Raw genomic sequence first — 23,392 nt, 5'->3', positions numbered from 1 at the left:
ATGCTGAAAGCCTTGTGGATTAAGTCAAGAATTGAGGGAATCTGCAAGGCTCTAGGGGGGAATTTTTTATCAGCGTGGCCTGCATTTGTAGGTAGAAGGAATCTATTTTGTAGAGATAGTGTTCATTTGAACAAAGGTGGTACAAAGATTTTTGGCGTTATTATTGAGGATACATTAAAGGTTCAGGGAAACTGCTAGTTAGGGGGAGAAGGGTAATTTAGATCCCCGTTTAGCTGATGATATGGATCAAAATAATGTTTGGACTCACCTCAAGAATTCTTGTTTGTTGCCGCAACAGCCAATGTTGGCAAGATGTTCTGATGGTAAGCAACGTTTAAAATGAGGGGGAAGATAAAGCTATGGAAATAAACCTAAATAACTTCAAGGGCTGTGTCAGGGTAGTAAACTATAGAAGATTACTTAGTCTCAGCTGTGTCTACAGCAATGTCAGGAGTGTTGTCAATAAAATGGCTGAATTTGAGCTTCTAGTTAGCACAAATGCTAACAGAGTCGGGCTAACAGAAACGTGGTGTCGCCCAGTAATTGGGGATGATGAGTTCCGTTACGGTATGTGTAATGTATTTAGGAGAGATAGAGAAGATATAAAGAGTGATGGAGCTATGATTATTTTCAAAAGCAGCTTGTGCGGGAAAAGAGCTTTTGCTGAGTCTGAAATTGCGTCTACCAGCATAGAATCTGTGTATTATGAGTTAGTTGGAAGCAAAGAATAATGAATGTAGGAGTAATCTACAGACCGGAAGATTGTGAAGAGTATGACATCAGTCTCTACACGCAGAATGAGCTGGCAAGCAAGCGTGAATGTCTTATTATGGGTAACTTTAATCTGCCCAAGATTGATTGCAATGAGTAGGAGAGAACTCACGATGGGGAAAAACTTTTTAAATAAACTAGGCGATTGTTATGTGTACCAGCATGTTAGAGAAAGTACTAGGGGTGAGAATATTCTTGACTTCATCATTGCTAACGAATCAGATGATATCACAGAGCTTAAAGTACAAAAACTATTGTCAGGAAGTGATCACGCAATCGTCAATTGGAAGATGAAGAAAGATGTTACATTAGTTAAAGGTAAAGGCACGGGTTTTAACTTCGGAACAGGGGACTTTGACGACAGTGTAAGGGGCTATGTGGGGCCGTCTAATTCGTCCTCACTAGGCAGATTGCCTAGTGAGGACGAATATATTCGAATTATGGAACACTTTAAAAGCAAAAATCACAGAATCCATGAACGCATACATACCATTAAGAAAATATTGCTGGAGGAGGATACAGAAATGGATTACTGCAGAGTTGGCCTGTCAAGTAGATCAGAAAAGATAGCATGAGATAGTTACAGAGCGACTAAAAGTAATGATGCTTACAACAGGTACAAGTTGATCTGTAATAGTACCACAAATAAGGTTAGGGAGGCCAAGGCTGTGTTTGAGCATTGGCTAAGAGAGCAAAGAATGGAGACAAAGAATTTTTCATGTATGTGAATACAACGAAGAAGAAAGCTAATCAGATAAGCCCCTTGTACACCGGGTATGGGAAGGTTTTAGATAATCCAGCTGATGATGCTGATGAATTGAATAAATACTTTTCATCGGTCTTTACTCACGAAAGACCCTTCATGCTGAGACTCTTCTGTGCAAGTGAACCTGAGCCATATTTAATTATTGATTTAACGAAGAAGTGCCGATACATAAAGGCGGTTCTAAGAGAGAAGTTGGTAACTACAGCCCGATTAGTCTACTTCAGTGGTAGGGAAAACTCAGAGGAAATGATGGATGCAATTCAGGAACATTTAGATAGATATGGCATTCTGAAGGACACACAACATGATTTTGTTAAGGGCAAAGCATGTTTAACTAACTTAGTAGGTTATTTTGACACAGTTACTCATGACTAGATGTAGTGAACAATTTCGACAAAGTTTATTTGGATTTTTTATAAGCTGAATCAGGTTGGGATTAGTGGAAAGGTTATAAGATGGATAGCTTAGTGGCTGTAGGGAAGACGGAGGAGGATTATGATAAATGGATATTCTACAGATTGGTGTAATGTCAGTCAATGGGGTCTAGAAGGGATAGAAGGCTTGATATTAAAATTTGCAGGCGACTTAAGTTTAGTAGAATCGTTAATGGTCAGTGCCAAGCAGCGCTCCTTCAAGAACGCTACTTGGCACTAACCGTTTGAATAGAACAGACTTTAAAGATGTTTTAACGCAGCAAAATACAAGGTGTTACACTTGGGGAATAGCAACCCCAAAATAAATAAATTATACTCTTGGTGGGGTTGAATTAAAAACAGTGGAAGAAGAAGAAGAAGAAAGGGATTGGGAGTAACGACACGGCAAATATGAAATTTCTGAACAGTGTAGGCTGGTAGCCAGGAAATCCCATATTGTCCTATCGATGGTTTATCGAAAGTTATCCTGTAGTGATAGAAAGGCCATAATCCCACTGTATAAAGTATTTGTAAAACTACATTTGGAACACTGTGTTCAAGTATGGAGATATCATTTGGAAAAAAAGACTTTGAGCTTCTTGAAATGGTCCAAAGATGGACAACTCGAATTTTGAGATCGGTAAAAGGACTGCCGAACGAGGAAAGACTCCGATTATGTGGGCTACAGAGCTTGCCAGCCAGGAACCTCAGAGGTGACCTGATTGAGGTTTATAAGGCTCTGAGAAGAGGTGGTAAAATTAATGAAGGTGGAATTTTCAATGTTTTAAAGAATTCCAGAACTAGGGGCCATAAATGCATATTACAGGGGTTGGGGTTTAGATTAGATTGTAGGATTTTTTCTTTTAACCAGCGATCGTCGATTGCTGGTTAAAAGAAATGCAGCTCTCTATCATGATAGCCAGAATAATTTTGCTGTTATGCATTGTGGCAGTTCTTTGTTGAGGAACTGACTTTTTATCAGCTCGAAAACTGTCTGTGCAATAAATGAGAATAATATGGTGAGACTAGTCGCAGCCTTGCGGGAGCTCTAGAGCAAGATTCCAGTCTCCACATACCAGAAATTTAGAAAACGTGTCCCCAGAGAGTTAAGCTCTTGTCATTAAAGCCCATGACGTCACACTTTTTATTAATTAAGTTAATTCGTTTTGTTTCAATATGTTCCAGTATGTTAATGTGTAAGTTAGCCGACCTCTCAGCCGGAAAAATGCGTAAATCCTGGGTTTTTAATTGAGATTTTCATCTAGATTACTGAAAATCCTGCATTAGAATATAATTCAAACCAGAAGAAACATCTGTTTCTTCTGGTTTGAATTATATTAACGCTACCCTTATGTGTAAAACCAACAACAATTTCCTAATAAATTGTGCAATATCATCGACCGTTGCTCTACATAATTCCTTTACTTGAATTATATTTGCATGAAATAGCCATAAAAGAGAGGATTCAGTTTTCTCTCTCTTTTTCAAAAACATTATCCTGTCGAAAACTGTCATAACGTAGCAAAGGTGTTTACTACCAAATGACATACAGGATTTTTTTTTGTTTCCCCATGTTTTAAACCTTTTGTCCGTTTCTTCAAGATCGAAATCAACTCAGTATTTTAGAGTGGAAAATTTCGCATTGAAACATTAAAAATAATGGGATAACTTAATTCAAAATTACTTACTTATCACTGCTGTATTCATTTGTTCCCGAAGACATCGACAGTGAATGAACGCCTTCCGATGTTATTGATGGGCTGTGAATTTGTGGATAAGATGATTGTGAGGATGGCACACAGTGAGGTGACACTGCTACTGAAGATGATAATGATGCAGGAGAAGGCAGGGGCTCCAGCGTGTTTGTCCTGTTTGGTGAACATGGTGGTGGTGAATGAATGTTCGCTCCTCCAGCGAGCATATTTGTTCTCAGATCTGGTTGCGGTGTCGTGTGTCCCGTAGAAAAATCTACAGGTTCAGTTTGTTCGGTTTCTGAACAAGGTGAATACATCTGCTTGTGGTTTACGAGTACAGATGGCCGTTGACCATTCATAAGTGGCGAATGAGGGCTGAAAAGAATTACTTCATTACTAATCTTGAGGTGAAATCTAAATATTTATTCTGTTCAAGAGCAAACCAGATGTTAAGATTAGGAACTTGTTATGCTATTAATTATTTAATAATATTTTAGGACAGAAAGCCTCAAACTATGTAAATTAAAACCTGATAATTATCTTATTTCAGTTTATGTAAAGTTTTATACTGATATATCGATTCAATTATGACATAAAATATTTTGGTTCCATATTCATGCTGATATGAAACTAATTTGTTGTGAAACTAGCATCAATTACAACATGCCATCTTTGTCATCATGCTATCTTACATCATTTATCTTTGCTTATAATATACAAAGTTAAATGGAATCAGACTGTGTTTGGCCGTTACCCTTCATAATTATTATATGATAATGACCGTTATACAGAATAGAAAAGCTTTAAACTTTAATAGTCTGCAAAGTGTGAACATTCATAGAGTTGATGAAGATACTGAAAGAAAGTAAGTGGTGGAATGGCGAAGCTCATAGTGATCGAAACGGACACTGGTGATTTGATATTCATACTCACTGCCATTGTTGACAAATATCTAGTGGTTGCATTCGGTATTTCATGAAAAGTGCATCTTTCAGCATCATAATCGTCTTAATCACTTTTCAGTAGATATACCAATATGAAAAATTATTTATGCTAAAAATGGACAAGATCTGTAAGGTTCACTTTTTTCTCAAAGCGGCATTTGGCACTGTATCAACCGAATTAGTACTATTAATCCTCCGATATTATCTCACCATCAAGAGTAATTTAATCATAGTTCTCAAAAAATACGTCTAAGGATCTTATGTATTAAGATCGTGATTTAACCTAGATTCGGACCTGCTCTCGTAGATTATCAAAGGTGGTGACCTGCTCTCCTTTATATTCGCTGCTGCCATTCTATAACCATTCTTCCAAGATCAAAATAGATAGTGTAGCAGTTTATGCGATGATATAAAGTTGATATCAAGATGATACAACAACATCCATAATCCAAAGTTGTCCACTTACATTACCGCGGACGTTACTTTAGTAAGCGAAATTTGACAAATGTAAAGCTATCTTTTGAACATAGGTCACTAACCCTGAAAATTCTGCTCTAATATTCTTCGGAAATATAAAAGAAAATAAATAATATTAGGAAGGATTATTATTCTTTTTTATCAGATCGCAGGTCAGAAAAGTTAAAGAACACACGATTTAAGATTAACATATGAGATGAAAGAATGCCCTTTGGGCACAACTTTTCCAGAGCCAAAACAAAAAACCCTTGCAGCCATTAGACAAGAGTTAGGAAGCGTTACTGACGGGAGACTAACAGCCAGCTATATCCAAACGCCATACATTGGTACCAATACCATACCAATGAGTAGTGCTGTTGTAGGGGTTTTAGGCATATTAGCATCTTAGGCCATACTGCGCCGTATATAATGTCGGTAAATGGCGTGTGTTCAGTGGTCGAGATGCTGTTTGCTGGACGAAAAACCTGGGCGAATGCTGTTTGCTGGACGAAACCATATTACCATCGCCTGAGAGTGTCATTTGCCCCAAAAGCTCACATAAAGAAGCACCTGAACCTCAAATATTGTGGTCACGAGGTGAATTAATCATGTTACCAATCACCATACTCGCCACCCGAATGTGTTCTCCAGTAAAACCTGGAAACCTCTTCTTGGAACTGACTGTTCAACAAGATGAACATTTCAGTCCCCTCTACACAATCGGACAAACTGCTTCAGGCAATATCAAGTTTGTTGCCTTGTGCTGCTTGGAGGAATGGATGGGCAATATGGCAGATGCGCAGAACGAAAATGTTCTGAATTCGCGCATAAAAGTCATTGCCCTTTTTCCTGTTTTTTTTTTTTTTTTTTTGTTTTCATACTTCTCACTTACTAGATTCTCTGCGTATCATCGCGCTGCTTTACGGGGAGGGGCTTTTTATCTAGAATCTCAGATATTGTAGCCAAGCCCCACCATGAAGGAAGAAATAAGGGAAGTGACCTGCTCCTATTGAGAAGCCTAACGAGCATAGACCAGATGTTCCCAACAATACTCTGAAAATCTTCAATACATAAAATCTGATGTAGAGAGAGACCCTGTTCCGACAAAACTTATTCCAAGCAAATTCTAATGGACATCCTCTGCTTTAAAGTTTTAGCTGTTCACCAAAAAGAACTTTAGTATTATCTTATTGTCTTTTCAATGTGTATTAAATTTAGTGATGTTTTTCACAAATTCCCTTTTCTCTGGAGAAATATATATAATAAGTTCTGTAGCTAACTATTTTGTAAGTTTTTTTATGCAATTGTAGCCCTCTAGCTGATAAGCTGTTCTAGGGCAGGATCATACTCGAACCACTACTGCTTAAAATATATAAAAAAAGATAAATACGTAAATCACGAATTATTACTGTTTGATAGTTATATTAATCACAGCAGAAACGTTGAATACGTATTATATTTCACTTTTTGTTAAAATCCAGGAAGAAATAAGTAAATTGCATTATAGAAGCGTTGAGTGTATGCTACAATTGTGTTATTTATTAAATTTCAGAGCTTTAAATACATGTTGTATTTTTCGCGCGGTTGATCGCAAAGTATTACAAAATGTGGAGTGAGTATTAAGTTGGGAGGTATGTGCAGTGAAGTAAAAACATTTAATTACTTTTATATATTGTTAGTAATTAATTGGTATCAATATAGTTATTTACTTTTGACTTCTGTTAATCACTGAAAACGAAAAATTCAATTAATTTAAGAAATAAAAATCTAATGTACGTGAAATGTAACGTACTAAGTAACATTGACTGCCTTGTTATCTTTAGAATTTTAGAATTTGCCCCCCCCCCCCATACTTTGCAGGTGCAATAACTATATTTCTTTAATACATTGTTTAAGAAACTGCTTTGTCGTGTTTTTTTTTTTTTTTTTTTTTCGGTTTGTTTGATCTCCTGTAACTTGTCTGTTACTATTATGTGTACACTCCATTATTTTAGGGTTTGCATAGCCCACAAGTGTGAAGAATGTTAGAGACAAACAGAAACAGTATAAGGCAATTTTTTAAATAGTAGCCGAAAAGGTTCTTGATGAAAATACCCGTTACCAGTAATGTGGTGTGGGCGCCTCCATAGCCAGGTGGGAAGGAGCAGCAGTGCGTAGCACACGCTTCTTGATTAGACCGGGGTTCGAGCCCGTCACCACCAAATACGGAGGATGCGGAAAGGTCAGGGAATGACTACCGCATATCCCGGAGCAATATGGCCTTAGTTGCTAATGCTCCTGAAAACCAAATAGTTAACGAACTAACTCGTAATGTGGAACCTTTCTGCATTTTATTAGTAATTAAATCATCAAAACGTTCATTTGTAACACCTTCCAAATAATTCCTTGCGATTGCGATTTAATTAGGTCGAGTCGCAATTTCATCATTGTTTTCTAGGTTTGGCGGCAGCCAAAAAAACCGGAATAATTGGCAAAAAAAAAATCATATTTCTTCCTTTTGGGTTCTATAACGGTTCCGATTGAAAGCCACCTTTAAATAACTCATGCGATTTTATATCGGGATGGGCTGTTACCCCCCACATATCCGCGCGCGACCCATAGGTTGAAAATTTCGATTTGCAAATGGCCTTTTTTTTTATTTACTACGTGTAGGCGCTACTCGGATACCAATAGCATCTGCGCCATATACAAAACTCCAGGTCCAGGCTATAATACATTTCGCATTCAATTTCGACAACCTGTATCAACTTGTATCAACCAAAAAGTTGATACAGGTAGATATTACAGACCGTCCCCACAGAAATAAAACGCAAGGAGCCAATATTCAGGACATTAGAATACATTAGCGAGGATCTGTTCCGCATTTTGATTTCAGTTTTCAACAGCACGAGGAACTGCTTTGGGAGTTCTCAAAGAGCAGCGATCCAAGAACTAGAAGCAAAAAGAGCTACTATAAGCCCCAGAAGACTGCAACACAAAGAGCCTCAGAAGATTTCAGCGCAAGAAGCTGTTTTGTTAGTTTAGGAATATAGGAACAAGCAACACAAGGAGTCGCTTTGGAACTAGCATGAGTTGTCTGTGAACTGACATTGTTTCGACGTTCAGATGCATTGTTTAGACTTTCTGCCTGCTACGAGGAACAACTCTCCTCAGATAAACAATATGACTTTAAAACAGGCTGCAACACAGAAGACGCTATCAACAATCTTAATCACGAAGCAACGATCTGCCTTTAAGTACTCTCTTGCTATACAGTATTGGTGGACTTTTCTGGGGCTTTAGACTGCCTGTGGTGGCCCAGTGTACTTCATTGTTGTTGTTGTTATGGAGGTTTAATGGCACATCAGCTGCTACGGCTATATCTGCCTCAGTGTACTTCAGAGGCTTCAGCAATCAAATGTTTCTACTAACCTAATAAAAGTCTTACCTAACCAACAGAAAAGCACGAGTTACTAACAAATATCAGACAGTTACTAGATTCATCCACCGGAGCTGTCTGCAGGGCTCTGTGCTTGGCCCGTTCTCTGGTCTATTGTCCTGGACGAGTTCTTGGGCTTGGACCTAGAAGGGGGGGGGAGTGAGCCCTTGACCTTTGTGGACGACCTTATCCTGCTGTGCGTGCGGACACTAGGGCGTCCTTAGAAACAATTGCAAATGGAGTGCTTGTGAAGCTCCAGAACTGGGCAACCTTGCATAACCTTACAAAAACAAAATCCATTCTTCTCAAAGGCAGACTACAAATTAGAAGACCGCCTACAATGAAATTAAGTTTAACTCCCATCGGACTGCACACAGTGGTTAAATACTTAGGTATTTACATTGACTCGGATCTTACTTTCCATAACCACCTGAAATAACTAACCATCAAAATCCAGAAGTACGCCGCCATGATCAAGAGGGTGAGCATGGCCGACTGGGGCCTGAAGCACAAAGCTCTGACCCTCGTATACAAAGCGGTCTATGTTTCGATAGTTTGCTACGGTGCCTCCACCTCGTACATACAGGCTGCACTAGCCAGAAACAAACGGAAGTTGGATACAATTCAAAGGTTCATGCTGCTATCAATTAGCAGGGCGTGCCGCACTGTTAGCACCCCCTGCCTTGCAAGTTCTAACAGGATGTCAGCCACTCTACCTAGAAGTAGTCAGGCGAAGCCTATTCTACTACCTTAGGAAAGGAACGCCAGCCGAAATACTAAATGTCCAGCTGGATCTTGCAAATGACCCCAAGATAGAGAAGAGGAGAATCAACCAATACCTATAAGCCATATGGCAACAGAGCTGGGAAACCGCGCAGAAAGGAGACATCACGAGACGATTCCTTCCAACTTTAAACGAAACTCACTCAGATCCCCCCCCCCCATCCTGGTTCTTTCCTGGTCTTCACGTGACGTTTATCATCACTGGACACGGTCCTTTCCGTCAGAAACTTACTGTTATGGGGATTGAAAGAGACCCGCAGTGCCATTGTGGCGAAGGCTCCTGAGGCATCTAATGTATGAGTGCCCTACCTATGACAACAGCAGACTCAAATTCTTTACCACAATTCAAAAGAACCCACGTAATCAAGAGTCCTCACTGCTGCTTTATGAAAACACGTACAAGGCACACCGTGTATGCTCAGGAAATCTTCGCACTGAGGCGAGCCAAGATTGCTGAAACGAGAACAATGTTGGATTATGTTCCCCAGGGCATGAATCAGACAGGTGTGGGTTAGCTTCGTATCTGCTAGACGACTCTGCCCTGACAACTTGCTAACCCTTTAAGGGTAGAAACACCGCTGGTACCGTTTTGGTGCGGGATGCTGGCACTCTGGAGAACTCCTGAGGGTGCAATTTAGACTCCAACCCACAAGGGTTGGATACAGCTGGCTATGTACAAGTGCGGAATACAGAGTCCCCTGGCTTCTGGTGATCATGCAGGGCTGTCTCCTACACCTTTAACACGCACCCCCAGACCCTTATTTTCGCTTCACAAAGGGGGGGGGGAACTCGTCCTCAACTTTGTCCGCCCTCCTTTCTCCTCTTTCTGTCCCGTCTTACATATACCCCCATTCTATGTTTCCTATTTTTTTTTAAAACTTGGCTTCTGTCAGGAAGCTCAGGCGACTCTGGTAAAGGCTAGCCAGAGTATGATGGGCAGCCTGTCTCACCTCCCAGAAGTGGTGGCGGGCAACTTGGGATCCCACTAGGGGCTCTGCGGCCAAGCAGCCAGATACACAACAAAAGAATATAACATTACTCTGACATAAACCAGACATTACATTTTTCTGGCTTTTACAGAGATTCTGTACTTCTTCACAAAGTACCATAGTGCAGATGCGGGAACCACCGGTGGCGCCCTCCGCAAAACACTATGCCACTGTCACCAGATGCACCAGGAGCCGTCCTCCTATGTAGCTTTAAAAAACTGTGACCTCCAATTGAATGTCAAGTCCTATTATAGGCAAAATTCGAATTCAAATTATTTTAACTGCACCCAAGCCTGTCGTTGATATCCGTGTAATGTATAAACAAACTAAGTTTATATCGGCATCCAACATTTTTATAGAAATGTGTGTTCATGGGCCGATATGCATGTTGTGTAGGCTTAAAAAGCCAGAATAACTCGTGGGGAGAATACTACTCCCTCCACCTGGGCTCGGCTAAGTGCAACTCGATTGAAGAGGACTTTACAAATCCATCGTCGACGGGAATCGAACCAAGACCTCTCCAAAAGAGTGGCAGACAGCGATGTATCATTGCAAGAACTCTTTAAATTTCTTTTTTAATTTTTATTTAGCTGTCAAAGAACCACTTTCCATCCCTCATTTCTTCTCACGAAATGATTATCTCTGCTAGGTTGTCCAGTGCTGCACTGATGGGGGGAGTTCTGTCCTTTCAATCATAGGATGTCAAGAAATAAACGTGACGAGTATTTGGATGTGGCACCACATTACAAATAAGTAATATCATAACCATACTCTCATGAGAAGCGCTATTCTATTTGTAGTACAATACTACCAATTCATCACGAAATGCGAGATTAATTATAAAACGACCATAGTCTTTTCCACTGTCCGTTTTTCCTTGACAGTCCCCTCCTGTGGAAGATAGGCTCCCTCACAGGGGTACTCCCTCTATCCCTTTATCTTCCGATTTCCAGGTGGATAGCCTTCTGCGGTTTTTTTTTTAATAATGGCAGGCTCAAGCGCAGTCCAGGGTTCTGCTCTGCCAGAGACTATATCTATTCCTACTATACCCGACTGCCTCCTCGTGGCAGTGGACGAGAAAAGTGTGTCCCACTAGAGGCCCCGCAGCTAAATGCTGGAGGAATAACAGACGAACACAACCCAACAATGCACTACACAGATTGCAATATCCATAACTTTTAAACCCCTGGCCTTTGTAGTGAACTGCACTACCCCCACAATGAAAGCAACGCGGAGATGGGGCAATCCCTGGTGCCGTTTGACACGAACATAATTTACACTTTACACAGATTGCCATCTACATAGTTCGTACTGCGATACAGAGTATATACTACACCGAGTTGGGGAAACCCCGGTGCCGTTTGACAAGAAACACTACACATTATGTCCATTTTTCCTTTTCTGTTCTGTCTGGCTTTCTTTCTTTTATCTTTTACCTTTTCTGTCCTTGCTCTATATACTCTTCACACTGCTAGAGTGTTTTTATGATCATCAAAACGTTGAGCAGATTGGTATTTGCATACCTGTGCTAGATGGAGTCCCTGGTCCTGCTCCACGTGCCAGAGATGGAAGGTAGCTCGCGGCAGCTTGCTACGGTGAGCTGGGCTAAGTGGCAAGTCACACAACACATACAACATAACCCGACATTACACTGCAATACATCTACGCCACTACACTACACTAATGGACTTTATCTGTATCTATCTACCCATGTAAAACGCTGGGTTGCCATAGTTTTGTTGGGGCCGCACACAAAAATTAATAAAAAAAAAAATAACCCTTTCGATTCGCAAATAGCTTAATGTATAAAATATGTATACAAGTACACCTATTATTCTTCTCTGTCGTATAACAAACGCTTGTGGGGCCCAGTACAAAACTAGATTTTGGGTCCCTATCCTTAATTTTATCGGTTCAATATATTAATATCGAGGCGTTAGGAACACATCGACTCCTTTGGCTGAAAGGAGACACCCCCCCTTTCAGCCAAAGGGGGGGTCTGTTCTGTGGCTGAAAATAAAACGTTTCTATGACCATACGTCCGAAAACGTGTAATTACTGCACAGCCATTTTAAGTTTTATTAACTGTTTTCAAGGAACATATGCAATAATGATTTTCAGAATGAGGAAACACTTAATCCACATGTTGAATTAAAATTGTAGTTTTACTGAATTACACTTGCGAGTTACAAAACCCTTTTCACAGTACTGCGAATATTTCTGGCCAATTAACCGCAAAACATGATTTCAAATGAGTGTATTTTTTTTTTTTTTTTTTTTTTTTTTTTTGGTAGTTGTTGGCGCATCGGCTTCTGTGGCCATAATGCACCTCCCAAGGTTTTTGCAGTACTTTGATCCAAGCCCGAGACCTTTGGGTTGCCAGGCAGGCACTTTACCCACCCGGCTAGCCCGGTGGGCGTATTTTTTGTGATTACTATGTGAATTACTAAGAAACACATTTGTATGAGCACTCAGCCGATGCTGATCGTCCCTAAGATTACTGCTAAAAAGTATTTCCTTAATATTTCCTACATTATCCCAATGAAAGTTTCCACAATGGACCGAAACGTGATCTTCAGAAGTTTAATAAATGAGAAAACTTGGCAGAGGGCTTTGTACATTGCAACTATAATTCAATTTGCAACTATAACCAACTATAATTCAATAAAATGTAAATTTAAATTCAGTGCGTAAGACTTCTCATTCTCAAAACCTATATTGTTAATTTTACTTGGGAAAGAGTTTAGAGAACTGCAAATGGCTGTAACTCAGTAAGTAAAAGTTTTCGGATTTATTTTTCAAGAAACGTTCTTTCTTTATTTTTAGTCAAAGAACACACTGTCGAAGTTTCTTTGCAGGGGCTAACGAAACACCATTTATATACAATGTGATTTGGGTATTAAGTTTTATTTACCAAAACGATGAAAAAATTCCTATGAATCTCGGTCTGAAAATGCTTCTTTGCTGAGTTATAGCCACGTTTACTTTTGGTGATAGTGATACTGTCAATAGTGCTATTCAACTGATTTTTATTTCAACTGATTACAGATTATCATGGAAATGAATCGCTATTCAAATGCTGAAATGGCATTTGACATATGGCTGTGTAAATGGCAACTGCAGGGAGACCAGGAGTGCTACAAGGAAGATGGTGTCCCTATAGGAAAATGTTTGAGTCCTTTTTCTCTAAGACGACGATCAGTGGTCTCAAACGTTTTCCTGTCGGGACACCATCTCTGAACGGTGGTTGGCGGAGAGAAGGGGGGAACCGCCGAGCCCAAGTTAGAAAAACCAAATTTAGGAGTATCCTTGAATCACAACAAGAAGTTAGCTACGGAGGTCAAATATTTCACAAGCAACAGTATGGAGGAGTCTTCATGAGCAACACCGGCACCCTTATTGTGTACAGCAAGTGCCGGCCCTCTCACTGAACGCACTTCATTTTTCTGTTCTCTTTACAAATGAAGTGTAAGTATATTTAGGGTCAAGCGGCACCAGGGGTTTCCCCCATCTCCGCGTAGTTTACCGTGTGATGTATTACAGTACACTGTAAATGCCAGAGATTTAAAAGTGTATGGATCTTGGATCGTGTAATGTTGTGTACCGTTGTTCTTCTGGCCATTTAGCCGCTGGGCCCCTGTTGGCATCCAACGTTGCCCCACTTACGCCCCGTGGAGGCTTGTTGTTTGTTTGTTATTTGGAGCATTAGCAACTAAGGCCATATTGCTCCGGGATATACAGTGGTCATTCGCTGACCTTTCCGCATCCTCCGTATTTGGTGGTGACGGGCTCGAACCCCGGTCTAATCAAGAAGCGTGTGCTACGCATTGCTGCTCCTTTCCACCTGGCTACGGAGGTGCCTCCCCGTGGAGGCAGGCCAGGAACTCAGTAGACTTAGTTTACTCTGGCAGGTCCTGCCGCTTCGTTTCCTGAGATTTCGGCGGCTTGGACAAAAAAAAAAAAAAAAAAAAGAAGTGTAGTTTAGCAGGCAAGGTCAATTTTCATAATGAAAATCTACGGGCAGAGTAAAACTCATAGGATTATTCGATCTTGGCATCGGTAACCGCTCGCCTTAAAAATTGAGTGGGCGACTATTTCATTGGCGACTATTTGATTTTACTTCACGTACTGCTACGATGGCACTACACAAGGTCTAAACAAAAAATTAGATTCGGCGGCAACAATTACGAAGTTATTGAAGCATCATTTGCCTTCATTACTCGAAAATGCACCAATACAGATGAGAACAAGCATTTAGTTTATGCAATACACACAAACTTACGTCACACACATATCTGGCCCATTTGTAGTGATACTGTTCTTCACAGAGACACGAGGCGGAGTTGTACAAACGTTCTAGGTGCCGCCCATTACATATACACATGTCCACATGTGCATGTTGGGACAGTACGCGTATTTTGTGGCCTGCGTCCTCGTGGTGTGGACGGATACCAGTGAGCAACCATTCTGGTGATCGATGCTCCCTAGTAGTTAAGTGGGCAGAAACAACAAAAGAACAGAACACACTTCGCAAAAATAACACCATACTCATATCTGTTCATTTTACAGAGTTTTGTATTCATCACAGGGTACCATGGCGGAGTTCGGATGCCGCCGTACATAAGACACAACACATGTCCACATGTATGCATGATGGGCTTCCCCACATTTCAATTTTACCGGCCACGAGTTATTCAACAGCTATTATCCTGGCCGTTGGACAGATCGAAGCAGGCCGACTGTGTGGCCTCCACGCTCACGAGATTTGAATCTCATGGATTTTACATGTGAGAACACCGTAAAAGCTCTAGAATGAAATTCCAGTTAGCAAAGAAGAAAGTGTTCTGGTGCGCATTTTGGCTGGCTGTTGCAAAGTTTTCAATGTTTTCATCAGCCTTGTTGATTTCTCTATCACTCAAGGAGATCATTTCGAACACCTGTTTTGACGTGGAAGTCTCAGAACGCTTTCAAGCGTTCGATGGCTTTGACATCAGCACTTTTCGGTCATCGGCAAGGAGGCATTTACAGACTTATGTTCATGTAAAGTTTTTTCATTGCTGTGGTGAGTAGAACTTACTTCCCAACTTTGGCCAGACATTTCGAAATCACCTTGTATATGATATATAAATATATATATGTGTATATATATACATGTATATATAATATGTGGTAACGGGAGATACTTACTTTTGACCAAGCCTGTTCGATACACTGAGGTCGAGACCTTGAAGTGATAGAACACGCGATGAGGATAAGTCCATAACGGGGTCGGAATTCTTGGTGGAAAGGTTAACAGCTGATGACGTGCGATGTTCATAATGATACTGGGGCCTAAATAGATATGTGAGGACGAGATATCACATGCACATTCGAATGAAAATTAAGGATTTGGTAGCAGTATGCAGTTTAATGAAAACAATATATAAAAATATTATAATGACTATTGCAAAAGCCTCATTGTATACGTGCGTATGTATAAAATTAGATATGGTCATTTTCGATAAATCTCCTACCGTGGCCTCTGTAAAAATGACCTCTCAGTAAATATTTTTTAGTGAATTACGATTCTGCTTCCTAACACAAAACAATACAGGTCACAGTATTTCGCATAAACTTTAATTATATGATAATCGGAAAATATATCAGCTGTAGGGCAACCTTCCATAGTCGTGTAACATGTTGTAGGAAGGATAACGATCACTACTCTGCGTAAACTTGAATGAAAATTTACTGAACGGCAGTTGTCGCTCTTAGAATTAAAACAGCTCGAATAACAGCTCTAAAACTATACAAAGATAAACAAACTGAAATCAAGTAAAATAAAGTAACGTAAACAGCGCATATGCAGTATGGGAGTTAAAACTGAATAAACAATTAAATAAGTACGGGGGAGAGGAAGATTATCGTATGTTACGGTCTTCAAAAGCGGATTTTGGAAGTTTTAAGCTGTGAAGGAACGCATGGGATATGCTTCCAGTGAGCGACTTGTTCTGGCAGCAACAGAAAACCATCAGCGGTAGCAAATTTGATTTTCGCAATTCCGTGTAAACTGTATTCTTCTTCTACTATTATAGAAAACTCCAAATTTTACGATAAAATTCCTACTTTCTACTGGTCCGATTTTAATGAAATTTGGGATCATTCAACAAATCTTTCTGTTTGTTGAATGATCCCAACTGAATGACTACAAACTGAAAATATGAAATAAAAAAAATTACATGAAAACTCGCCCACTACAGTCGAGTTGTTATATACGAACAGACAAACGGACCTGGTGAAGACAATAGGCGCTTTACATATTCGAGAACACGTCTAAAACCATTTATTTGCGGCCGGATTATACTGTTAAAATGGGCGAACTGGAACCATAAGCATCCGCTTAAACATCAGACGACAAGCCTAGGCGGTCGTCTAGCCATTCGTCTGATGTTGAGGTGCAATATAGAAACTCCCAGCCTTAATTAAAGATCAACGCCCCATCATCACGTTAACCTCCTGCCAGAAATTATATTCACAACCATCCTTCTGGGAGATATGCTGTTAGAGGATTCCGTACCTTCGTCGTAAGGACCCGCTCGCTATGCCGCAGTCGAAATCGCCTCTGTTAATCTGACAGATTCCTTCCTCATAAAATGTTACCATTGTCCACAAGCCCTGCACGTCAATCCGAATAGATGTTCAACCGCCAGCAGACATGAGATTCCGAATGGTGGCCACGCACTAATGCATCAGGAGCAGTGTCAGAGATTGAGTCTTTTACCCAGGTCTGTTCGCTATATCCAGAATTCTTTACTGAAGACCATATCCACATATACTGATAGCTTGTCTAAACATCTAGATGGGAAGCATATTCCCCATTGCTTGTTGTATTTCTAACTTTGCTCTAATTTATTTTTATTTATGTAGTGGTTTAGTCACTAGGCGCTCGTTTGGAAACATCTCGATTCGAGTTCCGTCCTAGACTGGAGGAATCATTGACGTTCTTTTTGCTCGGTTTTAGCCGGTCCCCGGCAGAGATTCGGGGGGGGGGGTTGCCATCAGTTATTCTGGGTTTTTTTCTTCCCCACAGATATTCAGATACAGACCCATATACACAGCCGTGGAAGGAAACGGGAAACCACGTCATCATCCTGTATAAATCCCCAGAGTTAAGGGACTGTCGTTTGGAGAATATTCATTTTCATCATCTTAACGTATTAACTGTACTTCGTTATTTTGTTGGCATTGAAGGGAAGAGTTCTATTAAACCATGATTACAGATACGTGATAATAAAATCTCTCTCTCTCTCTCTCTCTCTCTCTCTCTCTCTCTCTCTCTCTCTCTCTCTCTCTCTCTCTCTCTCTCTCTCTCTCACCGTGGTGAGCAGCTAATGTGAAGCAGAAAGTTTTCTTTATGAAAGAATAGTACAGAAATTAATATTCTCTAGTTAAAGTACATTGAGAATTCTATACATAGATTGGTATACATTAATTCACCCATAAAGGCTTATTCTTTAGAGTTTAGTTAAGCAGCTTGAAGAAACAAGTTGTCTTTTCTATCAGGACGTTCTGAGTGCCATCCACACCTTCTCCTGATGGGGGTGTGAAGTCAAATTAACATTATTCATGTCAAAAGAAAAGCTTGATACATCTTTCGAAAAACATGAATATGAACTGTATCACAGTGAGAATTATCATCGTTCATATTCATGTTTTTGAGAGACGTCAGGAGATTTTCTTAGAACTGCTCCGGTATGTTTTATCCACAACTTTCGGTATGAGTTTTTATGGGCACCCAAATGTTCTTCTACTGATCGAGAAGGCAACTGGTTTCTTTAAACTGCCTAACATTTAAGCAGTATTTTCGTAAACCAAACTGTACTCCAGAATTTTCTCTGTAACCTAACCTAAAAATTCATATAATCACTGAAAAATTAGAAACCTTTTTCTAATTGGCTTTTTACTTTTTCCAATAGATAGTTAAACGTACGGTATGCAAATTTAAGTTGTTACATGGTATGATCACAGATTTCTTTGGTAATCAATAAATACTACACTCTTTCCTGGGGCTTCTTAGTCGATCCAGTCATGGGTTAGACAGGTGATATTTCTGATTTTCAGGAAGGAGTGATTGTTGGTGCATGTTTATCAGTAGCCACAATTGAGAAAACAAAAGAAATCACTGGTATGTCGAAAGCCACTGTCTCAAAAGTATACAATGAGCGAAAGGCGAATGCAACTCATAAAGGAAGAATATGCAGAAAGTCGGTACTCCAAGAACGAAACCTCAGGAATTGAAAGCGAATATGCGCCAGAACAGAAGGTCCAATGTGCAGGAAATTACTGAAATATTGAAAATATTGATAAAATGGAAAAGAACCACAGGTCTCGATTTATACTTTTTTGCATCAGTAGGGTGAAAGTGTGGTGCGAATCTCACGAAGTCATGCATCCAGACTGCCTCGTGCCCATCGCTCAAGCGGCTGGAGGCGATATCACTGAATGGGACATGTTCTGTTGATACAGACTGAGTCCGTTTCGCTCATACCGTCAGAAGACTGTTACCTCCAATGATTTGATTTTTGTCGTATCGAACCACCTGCAATGCATTATTTTTACCCGGATTACGATGGATTCTTTCAAGATGGCAATGCAACTATCCACTGTATTGGATTTGAATATTCCCAAGATTTCCAACATATAGCCTAGCTGCAGATCTGGATCAAATTGAGCATATCAGGGATATATTGGAAAGGGCATTTCAGCTTCGCAGTTCTCTACCGACCACAATACAGCAGCTGACATATTTTGATGGAAGAATTGTAAAATCTGGAGCTATACTCTTTCAGATATCTGGTTAAATCCATGCTACGACGTCATTATCACAGAAAATACTTCAGGCCTGGAATGACAACGAAGATCTTTACACCATTTTTCTCGACATGAAATCTGCTTTCGACTCAGTCCAAATAACATCCCTTCTTGCCTTGTTGAGAGATTCTACGGGATATCCGGAAATATGCTCGAGATCCTCAATAATTTGCTATCTAGGAGAATGCTTCACTTCAAAGGCGATGGCATTACAGTCACTAAAGCGTCGAAGTAGGGATCCCACAAGGTGGTTGTCTCTCAGCCTTGTTATTTGCAGCAATATTCGTTCCACTAATGGATCAAATTCCAGCTTTCCTATTGTATGCTGATGATATTGTTTGCTACTTGCCATGCAAACGCCATGTTGGTGATTCACAAGAAAGACAAACCGCCTCTGAATCTGTAAACAGCTACCTAAATACATTCTATATGTATGCTAAATTTTTTGGCTGTCAGTCAATCCAGAGAAGTCAAACTATCTCATTTTTACGCCAAATCGGATGACTGATACTGCATCTTTTCTACTTCCGGAATTGGCAGGAAATGTCCTGACTCCCACAGACAGTGTCAAATTCCTAGGAGTAATCCTTGATGCCAACCTCACCTATAAAAAACAAATCCAAGCTCAGTATTCCAAAGCCCTGAGAGCGTTCTGGGGAATGAAAATTGATCTGTGCAAAACGCACAATAAGCAAATAATCAAGAAGTACCTCGCAACTTACTTCTGTAGTGTACTCTCCTATGCCATGGAAGTTTGGTCGGCGGCACCACCCACCAGCCTCAGGAAACTATGGGGCCTCGAACTCTGGGTGCTGAAGTGGGCCAACTTGTGGTCGCACCAGATCTACACAACATCTAAATCTACTCTCTGCTGCAACCTACAATATACGCCTATAGTCCACAGAGCCCATGTGCTAAAAATAAAGTCATTCCTTCATCTGTGCTCAGCTAAACAGGATCACATCAACATCTGGAACACGGTTGGTTGGCGTTTGCCAGGCAGACATCTCCGCAGTACCCCATCCTTGTGCTCAAGGCTCCAGCGGTTACAGAATTTCAAGAGACACTTCCCTAATGTGACTCTGGACACTCTCAACTCGCTCAACATTGACATCGACCTGTGGACTATAGACAAGGCATATCGCGATGGCATCTTGTCCTATCTTGCTGTTTGTAAAGGACATTTATGTAAGTGCCGATCTTAGTGAGCCGATGTCATTTCATGTTCTGCTCAACTTGTAGTCCTTTTTCGCTGTAATTACTACTTCATTTTTACATTTTGATTATCATCTTTGCTTTGATCTATTAATTATTATTTATTTTTTTTTATAAAACAAAATCACTTGTATAAACAACAAATTGTAAGATTCCTCTGGCTTTCTGTGTAAGGAATCACTATTATATAAAATTTATGTTAATAAAGAATCTTATTATTATTATCTACGAACTGTAATTCTCGCAAAAGGTAGCCACCCCACTAGATATTGAATAAAGGTTTCTAATATTTTGGCCAGTTAGTATACTTCATAATACTTTTTATAATGAGGTTTTTCTGCTGGAAACCGTATGTCATAATGGTATCTGGGGTTAAAATTACTCAATTCCAAAGTAAATTCTACATGTGTACTAAAAATGTTCAGCTCCAAAACATACAGGGAATAGAAAAATTTGTGCTCAAATGCTAAGAGTTAAATACAAACTTCCTGATACATGTTTAAATAAATATAAAAATAGAGCCAAATATTTGCTAATTTACGAAAGAAAATCTGTCTGGTGAGAAAAGTCCCGCACAACTTGATAAAACATACAAATCGAGTTACCAGATAAAACACCGTTTTCTGAATCTGTATTTCTCATTTATCGCTCACTTTCGATTTCGAAATAGTCAACACTGCGAAAATGCTACAAATACACTTTGGATGATTCTTTGAGATGGAGAACAAGAGTGAGAACTGAGACAGGACAAAGTCAAGACGAAGTGATCAGTTGGCAAACCATGACTCGCAACGTTGTAAAGAAACTGTAAAACTAATTCCAAAACGTGCAGACTATCTCTTGAAAGCCTGTCCGAGGCCGTGCTCGTGTCGTCTCTGCACAAGATGACCGTTATGTTGCCGTAAGTCCGAGGCGGTACAAAGATTCCATAGTAGAGCAACTTGCTTCAGAGGTGGCTAGATCTACAGGAGGGCTTGTAACCTAGCATAGTCCACAGAGGGTTCACGAGAGGAGGGATTTATTTTCTACAACCAATTGTCTGTGTTCCCTTGCTGGGAAGACCCCTGAACATGTTATATAATTGCGTTTTTGTCTCTATCATTACTTATCTGCTTCAGCCTGGAGAGTTCCTTTTAAAAACGCCACCTCATAGAAGGCGTTTGTTCATAGCATTAGTAACTCTCAGAGATTTTATAATGTAAAATCTGATCTGTGCGATATAATGTCCAATTTCCGATAGTAATCTTAATGATTACCATTAGCAATTTCTAAAATCTCTAGGAGTTTATTAAATATGTATAAAACGTGTTTAAAATTGTTAATGGTGTGGGAGGAAGAATATTAATCCTGGGTAATAGTGAATAGTAGAAGAAAGTGGAGCGAATGTCTGTATTCCACACACACGCATGTTCATACAGACCAGCGGGTCTCAAAATGGTGCCTATCCATGTATTTCGAGGTGCTTGTCAAGGAATCCCGTGCTTTTGAAAAGCTGGATGCGTGCGCAGACGATTAATATGTAGGGCAAGGGAAGATAAGGTTACGCACTTAATAAATCCTTAAACATTTGTTTAAAAATCAATTGTTGCGATTGGAAGAACCATCATACAACAATAATAAGCAATTAGAACAACGTGTGTATAAATTTATATTATTTATGGTTAGAATGCTTTTATAATAACGTTTCATACTCTTAGACGCCCAGTGCGGCTAACAGCACGCATTTAGTGTGATACTATTCCTTCAATTTATTATATATAATGTGAAAATACCTAAACGATTCTGCTCAATTTTCTATCCCTATTTCTTTTGTCTTTTTTCATGATCGCTATATTCCCCTTATTGGCAGGCCGCTGACCGGGCTAGCCGGGTGGGTAAAGTGCCTGCCTGGCAACCTAAAGGTCGCGGGTTCGAATCCCGCCTCGGGCTTGGATCAAAGTACTGCAAAAACCTTGGGAGGTGCATTATGGCCACAGAAGCTGATGCGCCAACAACTACCAAAAAAAAAAAAAAAAAAATTGGAAGGCCTATTTAGGCGATTCTTCAAAAGTTTAGGAATTCAATGAAATTTAATAACAGTGATTAAAATAAAGAAGAAAATGGTGGAATCAAGCGTATATGCATCTTTGAACGATTCGCACTCTTGGTTGCGCTTTCATAACCAAAAGAGATACCCCCTTCATTGCTCGACCACCTCTCAGGCAGCATTGAGTACTACACTGCGATAATGCATCACAAAACCTCTTTCATGTCAAATGAAAACGCTTACAGCCTTATTTTATGAAATCAGAAATTCAAACTAAAGCGACTTAGGCGTCACAACACTTTACTGTAACACTGAACTATTCGAATTTTGTTTCCAAAAGTAAAATAAATGATTCCGCACTTTCCCTTCCCCTATAATATCCTGTTTAGTGCAGTCTCCTTGATTAACTAATTAGTACAGATATAAAAATAAAAAAAGTCGCTCTTGGAATTTTATTTATAAAAATATTCAGTTTCACGTATGTTATGATTGTGTTTGCCTTCCCTTTCCAGAATACGTTGTGTGCCCAATGAAGGCAAGTTTCTTCGTGTTGTTTCCACGAGGAATTCTCCCGGTTGCAAAGCCCGGGTGCAGACTTTCTTTTAATGGATGATAATGAATATCCTCATGGAGCTCTCCTAGTGACTAATATTTACAGAGGGATAGTATTGCCCGTATGGAACGGCCAGCCAGATCCCCGAACCTCGAGTTCAACAGAACAGCCGGAAATGCTCTAGGCAGGATTGTTTTCAGTCACATTCCCCCCATCCCACTAGAAATTTCACTGAGCTTGTATCAGCGCTTACGCAAAAATGGGAATTGATACGTCAAGTACTAATTGACTGTCTTATTCTTGGCACGAGGAGTCGATGTCACCTTTATATTTTTATCACGGACATCAGACGCCTTACCTTAGACACCTAAGCTGTTTTTTAATGGATTTTGCGCCATATCTGGCCACTCATGAACTCATTTGTGTAACTTTTTAATTTCAGATTAAAAATTGTCCATCAATTTTGTTTATACGAATCTCCCTACCGTTTTGTTGAAATGTAATAAACATTTTG

General features: G+C 39.9%; 1 protein-coding gene across 3 annotated transcripts in view; it reads right to left on the bottom strand.

Moving 5' to 3' along the window:
* LOC150087442 (uncharacterized) overlaps positions 1–23,392 on the bottom strand; it is a 667,812-nt gene that overhangs the window by 179,715 nt on the left and 464,705 nt on the right. For all 3 annotated transcript variants that reach the window (XR_016546883.1, XM_090372072.1, XM_090372073.1), the window contains exons 15-16: positions 15,422–15,565; positions 3,639–4,019 (exon numbers count right to left, since the gene is read on the bottom strand). Coding sequence is in view for 2 of the 3 variants with exons in the window: in XM_090372072.1 (XP_090228198.1) it covers positions 3,639–4,019; positions 15,422–15,565 (525 nt within the window). In the remaining variant the exon portion in view is untranslated. The remainder of the gene's footprint in view (positions 1–3,638; positions 4,020–15,421; positions 15,566–23,392) is intronic.

Source organism: Mastigoproctus giganteus, chromosome 4, assembly GCF_048544385.1.
Source record: "Mastigoproctus giganteus isolate SK-2022 chromosome 4, ASM4854438v1, whole genome shotgun sequence".
Lineage (NCBI taxonomy): Eukaryota > Metazoa > Arthropoda > Arachnida > Uropygi > Thelyphonidae > Mastigoproctus > Mastigoproctus giganteus.
The sequence above is the reverse complement of the archived record's forward strand: the minus strand, read 5'-3'. Positions and strand labels throughout refer to the sequence as shown.